Genomic DNA, 13,790 nt, shown 5'->3' with positions numbered 1-13,790 from the left:
TGTCAACTAATCATCAAACAGACTCCCATATGGATGACACAGCAATAAGCATCCCTGACAAAGAAAAACAATGGAAGGAGTTGAAAACAAATGTCACAAACTCTAGATGGAATCCTAATTTGGTTTTTTGAAGAGTATTCTACAGCACTGGCTCCTCGCCTAGTTTGCATTCATTGCCAATCTCTCACCCAGCAAAAAGTTCCAAGTGAATGGAAAAAGCACAGCTGACTCCTGCATATAAGAAGGGCAAAATAATGGATGCACAAAATTACAGACCAATTTCCCCAACATCAGTTTGCTGTAGAATCCTTGAACATATTCTCAGTCAGAATATAATAAAATTTTTTTGAGACCAAGAAGCTTATGTTCACAAATCAGCATGGTCTTAAAACGTATTGCAGGCTGTTAAAGAATGTACAAGCAAGTGTAATAGGTTCAAAGACTTCTTAAGTTAGAGAATCCAGTGCGTTATCCTTGACAGCGAGTGTTCATCAGACACAAGGGTATCACTTCGAATGCCCCAGGGAGTGTGATAGGACCGCTATTATTCTCTCTCTCTCTCTCTCTCTCCAGCAATCTGTCGTTGTTTGTTGATGATGCTGTGGTGTATGGTAACATGTTGAAGTTGAGTGACTTTAGGAGGTTACAGGAGGACTTAGACAAAATTTCTAGTTGGTGTGGTGAATGGCAGCTAGCTCTAAATGTAGAAAAATGTTAAGTTAAAGGAAGAACATACCTGCAGTATTTGGCTACATTATTAATAGTATCCTGTTTGACACAGTCATGTTGTTTAAATACCTGGGCATAATGTTGCAAATCTATATGAAATGGAATGAGCATATGAGGATTGTGGTAGGAAAATTGAATGGCTGACTTCGGTTTATTGGGAGAATTCTAAGAAAATGTAGTTCATCTGTAATTGAGGCCACATATAGGATGCTAGTGCAACCTATTCTCGAGTACTGCTTGAGTGTTTGGGATCCATATCAAGTTGGATTAAAGGAAGACATCCAAGTGATTCAGATACAGGTTGCTAGATTTGTTATTGGTAGTTTCGAACAACATGAAAGTGTTGTGGAGATGCTTCGAGAACTCAAATGGGAATCCCCAGAAGGATGCCGACGTTCTTCTTGGGGAACAATATTGAGGAAACTTAGAAAACCGGCTTTTAGAGCTGACTGCAGAAGGACTCTTCTGCCCCCCACGTACATTGCGTGTAAGGACCAAGAATATAAGATAAAAGAAAGTAGGGCTCATAAGTAAACATACAGACTATCATTTTTCCCTTGTTCTATTTGAGTGCGGAACAAGAAAGGAAATGACTAGTAGTGGTACAGGGAACCCTCTGCCACGTGACATGCAGTGGATTGTGGAATATCGATCTAGATAAAGACATAGAAAAAAGGCCTTGGCAAGATCACAAAAATGCCAACTGGTAGGTTTTTCTTGTTTACTTCTACTAGAAATAATTTGTGAGACCATTTATTACTTTCTCAGTAAAGATGCCTTTACTGAAGCCAACCCAAATGTGTTTCACTATTGTATATTTCAGTCTTTCAGGAAATACAACTTGACTTCGCAACTGATTCCAAAAGTAACTCAAGGATGGCGTTACTAAGTCAGCACTCACAGTGGCAAGAATTATTGTTTTTTTTTTAGTGATCTGATGATTTTTGTGATCTATCAGATGATTTGTCAAAACTGATGTCTGATAGCGGAGTACATAATGCTTGACCACGTAATCCTAATAGATATGCCTTTGACGGACCATTTTTTATCCCCAAGTTTTCAGATAATATTATCAGTAATTCATAGAATTCACTACCCAATGATTTTATTTTCATATCAGCTGTCTCACTGCCACTGTCATCTGGGAGGTTAAAACCAAATTTACTCATTTCATGTATGATAATGCTCCATATTGCCCTTGCCTTGTTCTCGGAATGTTAAATTTTTTAGCACAGTATTTGTTTTTTGACATTTGATGACATGCTGAAGAATTTCTCAATACTGCTTGCAGGGCATTTTAAGTCTTGATTAGAACTAATCCTCTGTGTAAGGTTAAGCTCTCCCTCCTCCTAGTACAAGATACGTTGATCCTAGATGTTTGCTTCCATTGTTAATTGTTCCTGACTTGTACCACAAAAAAGAAGGAGAAACATGATGAACAGCGTAAAAGAAAAAGTTCACAATACAAAATTGTGCTTATGTTTCGGAAATGAAGTGGTAGTGCAACCTCCAGACCAGATGAGAGAAAACACAAATGCCACCAAATCGTAAGTAATTATTTATTTATGTAAAAAATATGACATAGACTGTTTGATAATCTAAAAATAACAAAATTGTATCGTTCTAGATCCCACTGAAGAGGCCATAGAGTAAGAAAATGGTGAAATGAGTCTGGGAAAAATAAATTAAGTTGCAGCAAGAAAAGGCGGTTTTATTTACAAAAGAAGTGTCATCTTGAAACCTCTGCTTCATATTTTTATTACCTAACAGATTTCAGGTTATCTTACTGTGGCTGACAGTGTTTTGTTCTGTACATTCTGCCTCTTGGTGTGAAAAATCTACTTCATCATTTCTCCTTCTTACACTAACCTGATATCTTAATTAAAGTAATATATTTTGGAGGTACGACTTAAAAAATGCCTTCAGTCACAACTTTTTCATGTTTTATTAACTACATGATGCATTTTGGACCCTGTGGGTCCATCGTCAGGTGTACTTCTGTTTCAATACATGTTTTATTTCTTCTCCTGAATGAGGTGAAATGCATATTCCTGTCACGAAAAGGTTTAATGTTAGGTTATGAATTTCTGCTGCAAAATATGGATAAAATTAAAAAGTAATATATTTTCCTTGGTTGGATACTGTTTCTTGTAATTATATCTCCAGTCATCATTTCTATCTATCTGTTGTTCTAGTCATCCTCATTCCCATAAACCTTGTTACTAAATCACTTCACTTTATGATTAAAAAATTGGAGCTCAGAATTTTCTGTACTAATGAAGTACAGAGGGGCTAGACATAAGAACCAACACAGACACTTAACTACTACTATTAAACACAGCAAAAAGTGATACTTGTTTACTATGGGGGAAGTCATTCTACATTAATTTCACCCAAAATATAAACTGTGTGACATGTAAATAGAGAATAATGTCATACTCAACAATAAGAAACCTAGAATCATATATAAATGTCAACATATGGCAACTTCTCACTGCATACTTTGCACTTGGTGTCAAGGAATGCCAACAGCAATTCAAAATCCTTCCACTGGTTTCATAAACCCTATAATGGACTTTCATAAATGTTTAGATAAAAAAAATGTTTAAACTGATATGAATCACAGCCTTAGGATTAAGGGTGATATAATCAACAGTCTGTGAATTTCTCATGTCACATAAGCTGCAAAGTAACACAATTAATTTATCAGAAATTCTAAGAAACATATACATCACCACCTTTATAAAACAAATTATTACTTTCAATCATCTTGGAGAAAACACCCTTTTTACTATCAATATATTCAGAAGTTTCCTTCCCATCTTCACAAATAAGTTACCGATACTTAAGGAAATCAATGTGTAATGTACAAAAATGTCACTATTTTCATGATATGAGAAAATGGTCACTCATATAATCAGTATATTTACTCGGTTCCAAAATTCTATAAGACTTAACATTTGCAATACAGCTTTCATGGTATTTGTATGGCTTATCTCCCATCTTTTACATTTTTATAATTTTGAATATTTCTTCCCTCTTATTTGGAATCATAATAAGAAAGCAATACTCTACAATATGTTTTAACAGAAGTCACCAACAATATTTTTTTTTTCCAATGCAATAACACCTACAAGTGATAGAAAGCAAATTACAAGTTTATTGTTTTATAATTTATACAAATTAAATGAATAAATACTTTAAACACTTACTGGTTGTGACAACTCCCAGCGATTACGAATGTGGATGACTGCTTGCACTATACTATCACAGTCATTGTGTATAAATGACAAAGGACCAGATTCATTGGCAATTGTCAGAGTAAACTGATTGTCATCAACTAGACAAACTTCTTCAATTTCTGATGCATAATAAACATCATTTAGTAATATTGAATGTGCCAAGACCTTTGACTTTTCTGATGATGTAATCTGTATAGCTGTTGGTCCAACCTGTAACATTTAAAATGTCTCATAACATTTTTACTAACAGACACAGAGCAGTTGAACATAATGGATTTCCCATCATCAACATCTTCCACTTCCAGTCATGCCCGAAACACACTTCGATGCCATATGAATTATAAACTTCAGTCAGTGTCAAATCCAGGATGGAATACAAACATTTATATGAGGACAGATTACCAAGGAACTAATGGCCTCTGTAGTCTGGTCCCTTCAACCCCCATAAACTAACCAACACATTACCATTAACCAAACAAAAATGGCTGGCATAAGGACACATGTGTGTGGACACACACACACACACACACACACACACACACACATGGCTTTTACACGCATAGCAACTCACTCTCTTGATGCTGCAGCTTGAGTGGGGTGAGTGGGGATCTCAGCTGCAGTGTGTGGTGGAAACATAGAAAATCCAAGGGAGGGAGAGAGGAAGGAATATCAGAGGAGGAGGTTTGGAAAGATAACGCTAGGGTACAGGTGTGCGCAGAGTGATTGGCACTGAAGAGTGAAAGCTTGAGAAGGCAAGGAGACGTGGGGAAAGATAGAAAAAGAATCTGGAGAAGTAAGGAAAAAGTAGTACAGTGCAAAGGCTGAATGTAAGGTTACAATCTACTCAATCTGTATCACTTACTTCACTTGACTTTAGTTGCATGTCATTTTGTTTTAAGCAGTCTCTAATTGATCTTTTAAGTGTGCTGTTTCACTGTCAAAAACATTACATCAGAGATTTATTATTAGAGATAGGATAAGAACCTTTAAAGTACGGGGTGAGCTTCTAAGAGCATATATTGATGCTTTTGCATTCCTGCACCCATGTATGAGACTTAAGCAAGAAGTCAAAGGCGCACTCTAGTGGCACTTCAAAGAATCAGTCAATACATTCTTCTGATACTGGATGTCAGTTGGGTTACATCATCAGGTAGCAGTCACATTGGGTCACTGGCTGCGGAGATCCATAGTTAGGAGTGTTTAGTGCACTGTGTGTTCAGACACACTTGTAATCTGACCAGCATTAAAGTCTGATGCCAGTTCCGCCAAAGTTCGCCACCTGTGCCGTTTTACCAGTTTGCCCAACCTAGGATGTGCAACATCTGTTGTGAGGGGTGGCCGTCCAATGCCACAACATCTGGACATGGCTTCACCTTCATTTTGCCACATGTTGAAGACACTCACCATAGCACCTCTCAAAGTCGTGAAACACCCAACAAGTCATGCAGTTTCAGAAATGATTTATCCCAGCCTCCAAGCCATCGCCATCTCGCAATCTGCTCTCGGTCAAACTCAGATAGACCACATGCCTTCCCCATTGTACACACAGACAGCACACTCACTGATACTACATGCACCATCTATCAGTCTGACTAGCTGTCATTCCTCGCCAGGTGACGTTGTTATTGCCTGGACGGGTTTATATCGATAGTACATTGATGGTCATAATGTTCTGGCCGATCAGTGTATGTTCTTCTCAATGTACTAACACATGAAAATCAATTCTAAAATTTTTTTCCATTATAAGCGTCATGTAATCAACATGACGCATTGTGACAAAAGACTGGTATTATTAACAAATGGACTTGGCAGAACTTTCGATTAAGACAAGAAGTAACCTGAGATTTTGTTTCTTTCTCTCTTGCAATTATGGTCAACCAACATCCACCTATAACGCAGCGAATAGTGTTGGCGCATACTATACACATTAGACGACTTGTTTGTAACTGGTCACTGCATGGTCATTTTGAGGTATTTTCAAATATCTTCAGCATATGTTGGCACATTAATAAACAAATATCAGCAGAGATACTTTTTGTCAAACACTTCATTACTCTTAAATATTTAGGAGTAAAGGAGACCATCCACTGAAAAGCAGAGGCATTGAGTCATCTGCACCTATATTGTAATGGCTGGACACACAATGCTGGGGTTGCAGTTCGGCAGGTGGACTGGGGTGGGGGCTGTGTCGGATTGGGTGGGTAGAGGGAGAAGGAGGCAGAATGCAAAAATTGGGGTGGGTAGCTAGGCTAGCAACTCAGAGGGAGGCAGCTGGTGGGTGATATAGGTATGCGGGAAGTAGGGATGGCAGGTGCATGAGCCAGGCACTTGATACATAAGTACCAGAGAGGGAGAGGTGTTTTGCACAATGAAAATGATATGGAAGTTTGGATTGGGGGAAAGTGACAAAACAGAGGGAGGACAAAGTGTCAGGTAGAGGATGTGGGGACAGTGGGTATGCGGAGGTTGATGCCAGGAGGATTACAGAAGTGAAACATGTGTTGGAAGGATAGCTTCCTTGTACATAGTATGGGAAAGTTGGTATTGGAGGGAAGAGACAGATGGCACGGGTTGTGAAGCAGCCACTGAATTTGAGTATGCTGTGCTCAGCAGCATGTTGTGCTAGCTGAGTGTGATGGTCAGCTTTGTTCCTCTTGTCTGGCAGAAAGAATGACCACCTCCAAACCGACCTTTCATCTATGTCTATGTCACAATTATTACGATGCTGAGCTTGTTTCTTAATCCAACCCCGTAAATCCTATTTTTTAAATATTAATTCCAATAATCTACATTTTGCTGTCTAATTCTATACGTGTTTACTCTGCACTTTACTAGACTACAATCACTTGCAAGGGAATTTATGGCTTAGGACCACTACATCCTGACCACTTTTTTTCTTGGTGGAAAAATTCAATTGGATGGATAAAATATCTACTCACCAAGCAGCTGCAGAACATGCACATAAAAGGAGGTTGTAATTACGCAAGCTTTTGGAGCCAGTGGCTCCATCTTCAGGCAGAAGGGTTGAAAGGGAAGATGGACGAACGAAAAGGACTGGAAAGGTCTAGGAAAAGTGGTAGATTTCAGGAAAATTACCCAGAACCACAGGTCACGGGAGACCTACCGCACAGGAGGAGAAGGAATGAACCTTTCCAAAAGCTTGCATAATTACAACCTCCTTTTATGTGCGTGTTCTGCCACCGCTTGGTGAGCAGATTTTTTAGCTATGCAATTAAATTATTCTGTCAAAAATTGATTGTTTTCATTGTTACATTGGCCCATTTTTTTCTTGTTTGATACAATATAGTCAATCTTCTTTTACTTTTGTGTTGGAGGAATGTATGAAGGGGGAGCAAGCTGTTCTTCAGGAATTCCACTAACAAATGACCACTGTAACTTCTGGTGTGATACTGAAACTTTTGACTAAATAATCATTCATTATGTTTTGTCCTTATTCACAAAGCATTCTCCCATTATCATCTTGAAGTAGGGTTTGCTGTCATTTATCAGTTTCTGTGACTGTTTGTAGAGGTCTTCCGCCACCTTAACAGAATATAAGCAGCTTGGGGCAGAGACTTGAATGATTCCCATGTGTTGCCTTTATTTTTAACTACATCAAGGTGGTGCCTGAGTCTCACTCGGGCACTGGCTATGCCAGAGTGTGAGTGAGACTTAGGCATCATCTTGAATGTATTAAAACAAATATTGATATTCTACAACTATATTTACAACAATACTCTACAAACCACTGAGAAGTGCATGGCAGAAGGTACGACCCACTCTAACAGTTATGGTTTCTTCCCATTCCATTCACATATGGAGAGCAGGAAGAATGACGGAATGCCTCTGTGCACATTGTAATTATTATATTATTATTTGGTCCTCATGATCCCTATTTGAGCGATAAGTAGGAGGTTGTGGTATCTTCCTAGAGTAATCGTTTAAAGTCAGTTGCCCAACCTTTCTTAATAGACTTTCTCGGAACAGTTTATGTCCATCTTCAAGAATCTTCCAGTTCAGATTTTTCAGTATCTCTGCGGCACTCTCTCATGGATCAAACAAACCTGTGACCATTCGTACTACCTTTCTCTGCATATGTTCAATCTCCCCTGTTGGTCCTATTTGGTATGGGTTACAAATACTTGAGCAGTATTCTAGAATCAGTTGCACAAGTGATTTGTAGGCATTCCAAACACTTGAGCAATATTCTAGAACCAGCTACATGAGTGGCTTGTAGGCAATCTCCTTTTTAAGGAGATTACACTTCCCCGATATTCTACCAGTAAACCATAGTCTACCACCTGCTTTACCCACAACTGAACCTACGTGACCATTCCATTTCACATCCCTACAAAGTGTTGCACCCAGGTATTTTTATGAGTTGGCTGATTCCAACAGTGACTCAGTGATATTACTGTCATAAGAAACTTTTTTTTTCACCCTGAAGTGCACAATTTTACATTTCTGAACATTTAAAGCAAGTTGCCAATCTTTGCACTACTTCTAAATCTTATCAAGATCTACCTGAATACTTATGCAGATTTTTCAGGCAATACTTCATTACTGATAACTGCATCATCTGTAAGAAGTCTGAGGTTACTATAAATATTGTCTGCAGGGTCATTAATATTCAACATGAACAGCAACGGTCACAAGTCAGTTCCCTGGGACACACATGAAGTTACTTCTAAATCTGACAATGACTCCCCATCAAAGATAACACGCTGCGTCCTCTGTACCAAAAAGTCCTCATTCCAGTCACAAATTTCACTTGATATATTGTATGATTGTACTTTTGACAATAAGCGTAGGTATGGTACTGAATCAAATGCTTTTCAGAACTCAAGAAATACTGCATCTACCTGACTGCCTTGATCCAAAGCTTTCAGAATGTCATACGAGAAAAGTGTGAGGTGGGTTGCACATGATCAAAGTTTTTGGAATCATGCTGGTTGGCACTGAGGTCATTATGTTCAAGATACGTCATTATGTTTGAGCTCAAAATATGTTCTAAGATTCTACAACAAAGTAATGTCAAGTAGCTGGGAGCTTTGTGGATCACTTCTACTACCCTTCTTATAGACGGGTGTGACCTGTGCTTTTTTCTAAGAACTTGGCATGGTTTTTTCCTCAAGGGATCTACGACAGATCATAGTTAGAGAAGGGGATAGCCACTGAAATTCAGTATAGAATCTGACTGGGATACCATCAGACCCTGAAGTTTTGTTCAGTTTTAACGATTTCAGTTGTTTCTCAATACCACTAATACTTATTTCATTCATATTTTCAGTGGTAAGAGGATTAAATTGGGACTGTTCTCCTAGGTCTTCCTTTGCAAGCAACATTTGAAAATGGATTTAAGCATTTCAGTTTTTGCTTTGCTACCCTCAATTTCAGTTCCTGTCTTATTTGCTAGGAACTGGTTACTAACTTTTGTGTCATTAACAGCCTTTTACAGGACCAAAATTTCTTTGCGTTTTTTGGAATATGATTTGAAAATATTCTGCTACAGTAGTCATTGAAGGTGTCACGTATTGTTCTCTTGACAGCCAAATGCATTTTGGTTCAAATGGCTCTGAGCACGATGGGACTCAACTGCTGAGGTCATTAGTCCAAATGCATTTTACTCAGCATCTCTCTTCCTATTGTGCGGTAATCTCTATTTCTTTAGAAGCTTCTTTACAATGACTATATGCCATGTGTAACGTAGCAAGTTATTATGAGATGACATTCGTTGCAGTAAGGCACGCAGCCGTCTAGTACGGTGGCTGCAGGATGGCTATGGTTTGGCCATGTTTTTTTTTTGGGTCACAACACAGCTGACGCTGCCTGCCATGAGAGCTGCATAGCGTAACATTCAGACGATACGAAGATTCATACCCTCTATGAAGCTACATAATCCATATTAGTTATTATCCGATTTTGTTCAGATTTGGTACACAGCCTTTTGTTATTAATGGAATGATGCTTTATTTATTATAGTTCTGGTGATAAAGAGAATTACCTAAAACTCCTAAAACCTATGCTTGGGTTTTAAAGCCAAGCCAGGAACAATATCAGATTGACTTTCATTATCATTTGAAGCCATACCAAAGTTATCAGTGCATAAAAATCAATTAATTAGAATTTTCTTTTTAAAACTTAAGTCACTGTGTATTATGTAATACAAAAATTGGTCAAAATTATTATCTGATTATTTAATATTGCATTTTACGTAAAACCCTGTACAAGCAAACCATGGGAAAGTTATGTTGCAACCACGATTCAGGTGACAAATGTCTGTATGGGTCGCTATGTGCTTGCTTTTGTATAAAAGCAGCCAGTATTGAAATAAAAGGCAGAATAAGTTTATTTATCAATTTGAAGAATATTTCACACTTCGTTTATTTTGATTAAACAAAATGCAAGAATTTGAAGTTTTGCTGACAATAATTACTATCAAATTAGTGATTGGATAAGGCAAGATTTGCCACCAAATGATCTGGAAGGAACATTCTGATTGGTCGTTTAGATCAACAGCCAATCAGAATAAAGCTGTTCCCGCGTGAAAAGAGGAGAGGGCATATAGGAGAGTACCTCAAGAAGAGTCGCTTGCTAGCCAGTCTATGGATAACATGATGTTAGATCACTCCTTAAAAGTACTCTGTAAGATGAGGAATTAGTGAGCTAATTTCAATTCGAACATATCGTGAGTGAAGCGACTGGAGTTACAAACATTTTAATGAAAGTTTGGTGTTTCTAAGTTAAATAATTTGAGAGATATGAGTATGTGAACTTTCTGGTCGTAGTAACAACTCCGCGTGGCATGTTTTGTGCTCTGTGCGGAATACTTTGGTGAGCACTTCTTAAGAAGAAGACCACTAAAACAGCTGAATGTTTAACTCCCGAATAGTTGTGGGTCTATGACTGGTAGAACATGAAAATTAGTCAAGTCAGACTTAATAAAATTCTGGCTGCTTTTTGAGCGAATATTTGTTTTACAGAGAGTGAACTTTGAATGATAATGTTTTACCATATTAAATATGGACTTGATAGCCATTTCATGTGTTTCAATATGAATAAAAAGCGGAGTTAATCTAATTTTAATCGCTCTTCTGCAAGTAGACTGAAGATCCCGAACGCCCGATTTTTTAATCATGAACTTTCAGGAACTGACTTTCAACTAGAGTTACGCGGCCTCTTTGTGGTAGGTATTAGGTGGTGGTTTCATCAACGCCGCTTTACACTGCCTAGCACATATCTGCTACCACAGAGTGAAGGGACATCAGCAAGAATCCTATCGAGGTAGGTGGACTGAACAATAGTGTTAACAAAAATGTAGACGACTGACCCTGCCCTGCCGCAAGTGGAGGTTCCCTCCCATTATGAACTGTTCTACTGAGTGTATATCTATCCAGTGGTTGGTCAGTTATTCTTTTAAACTTGAGCCACAATTCCTCTACACGCTCCTGCTCTGTGCTGAAAGTTTCAAGTTCCTCACTGAGATATGAAACTACTGAACACATCTATCCTTCTGCTTGTTTTAGTTGTCCTTTGTACTTTGGTAATCATTGTTGCCACAACTGTATCGTGATCACTGATACCAGTTTTGAAGTGGTCATCGTCAAACAGATCAAGTCTATCTGTTGCCATTAGATCCAATATGTTTCCATCATGAGTGGGGTTCCTAACAGTCTGTTCTACGTAGTTTGCAGAGAAGGCATTCAGTAATGTTCCACAGGATGTCTGATTACAACCACCACTAACAAAACAGTAATTTTCTCAATTAATTGTTGGATGATTAAAATGTCCACTGACAATTACAGTATGATTGGGGAACAAGTGAAATGAGGTTTTCTCTAAAGTTTTCGGTCACATCAGGAGATGAGTTTAGTTGGTGATACAAGAATCCAGTTACCATTTTATGCCCACCCCTGATACTGAGTCTCACCCAGTTTCTTGTCTGCTTCAATTAAATACACCACCTCCATTCCCCATTTGCCTATCCTTTCAATATACACTTAAATTTTCTCCAAAAATCTCACTGCTATCAATTCCAGGTTTAAACCAGCTTTCTGTACCAAGTATTATGTGAGCTTTACTGCCTTTCAGGTGTGCTTCAAACTCCGGCACTGTGTTGTGTATGCTTTGGCATTTAATTATTAGGATTTTAATACTTTCACCTGTGGGAGGCATTTCTTTCAATCCTACACCGATACTTCTGGGTTTCCTACCACTGTCATTATCTGGATTTGAGAGTTGCCTAATCTAAAAAACCTTGTGTGCACCCCACACACACTCAGCTGCCTGAGTAGCAGTCTCTGAAGTGTAGTGCACACCTGACCCATTTAGGAAGACCCTACAGTTTTCAGCCGTATGACGCATATCCAGGAAGTCTCTGCCTAGCTTACCACAAAACTTTTGAAGACTCTGGTTCAGTCTTCCCACTCAACTTAGAACCAAAGGACCAAAGGACTACGAGGCAAGATGTCAGCTTTGATGAAACTACATGAGCAAGCCTGGTCTTCTCAATTTTCTCTGCCAGTCACTGGAATAATTCATGTATGACCTCAGAGCCCAAATGACAAGGATCATTTGTTCAAATGTGTGCCACAATCTGCAACTGGTTACACCCTGTTTCCTTACTGAATGACCCCTTCAACATCTGAATGAGTCCACCTGGTGTCCTTTTCTGTGTCTCTTGATGTCATTTCCCTAAGGGATATCATCATTTGCAGTATGTTTGAACTGCTGATGATTAATACACCCCTATTCTCTTGCTTTTGCATGTTTTTGAAACTGACTAAACTTGTGAAGTGAGTCCTGATGGCTCTGTTTCAGTTTCAGTGAAAGACAGCACCTCAAATGTTTTGGTTAGGGGGATCGATACAACATGCTGAGTCCTCCCTGTTCTCTGTCCACCACGTACAGCATATCCAGATTTACCATTGACATGCCACTGGCAGTCACGTCTACAGAAGAGGATAGCACTTGAGGTACCTCTGGTATGAGTACTGTAGGCACACGACTCTTGTGAGCTCTTCCAACAAGCCGATTCACAGAAGATGCCAATCATTTGACAGTACTCAGGGTGACTTCCTGCTGCTTACGAACATCAACCAACTCATCCCATGTTTGAGAGTAGCACTTACAGTGGGGCTGCATTTTGGCTGGTGCAATGTGTTACAGTTCTATTAAGGAAACAGAAAAACCTGAGGTACAATTTACTAGTTTCCTAAAACTTTTTGCAGTCAGTTGTTGTTGTTGGCAAACTTGAAAGTGGAACTAATTTACAATAAATGTAGATACTATATACTCGTTTTTAAGGGGAAGCTAGGTGTAACACAATATGTACGTTAAAATATCTGCTACACTAAGTAAATCACACCGATTTACAACAAATTAGATTATGCACAGGACAATGGAAACTTCTGAAAATTTTCCATAACACATCCTCATCTGCACTGAAATAGAATGAAATTCATAAGTGATGTATTTGTCAGCAGTAACTGTGAACCATAAATGCTGACTTGCTGTGAAACAAGTTACATATTCAAAACTCGCATTCTTGTAACTTACTAAAATATAGTTTTGTAAGTAACTGAAAATTCTCAAAAATAACCTATTCCTCATGTAATTGTACAATGAAATTAGAAAATGACTGTTTTAAATGAGAATATGCCTACTATTCTCAAAAATTTTTAAATATCATCAGTGTGTATAAGTGGAAAAGAAAAAAAAATCCCAGATTTTTCCTGGATTTCCTAGTTAAAAATACACTTTTTCCATGTTAAGTGTCAGCATACTTTCTGTCGGAACTGTAAAACTTATCAATCCTTT

At 38.3% G+C, this 13,790-nt stretch overlaps 1 protein-coding gene across 1 annotated transcript in view; it reads right to left on the bottom strand.

Annotated features, from left to right (window-relative positions):
- The window catches only part of LOC126474727 (neurofibromin), a 457,914-nt gene that overhangs the window by 219,125 nt on the left and 224,999 nt on the right, over positions 1 to 13,790 (bottom strand). The window contains exon 33 of the mRNA XM_050102210.1: positions 3,942 to 4,181. Within this exon, the coding sequence (XP_049958167.1) occupies positions 3,942 to 4,181 (240 nt within the window). The remainder of the gene's footprint in view (positions 1 to 3,941; positions 4,182 to 13,790) is intronic.

This window comes from Schistocerca serialis, chromosome 1 (assembly GCF_023864345.2).
Source record: "Schistocerca serialis cubense isolate TAMUIC-IGC-003099 chromosome 1, iqSchSeri2.2, whole genome shotgun sequence".
In the NCBI taxonomy this organism is placed as follows: domain Eukaryota; kingdom Metazoa; phylum Arthropoda; class Insecta; order Orthoptera; family Acrididae; genus Schistocerca; species Schistocerca serialis.
Note: the sequence above shows the minus strand (reverse complement) of the source record. Positions and strands in the feature narration are given on the sequence as shown.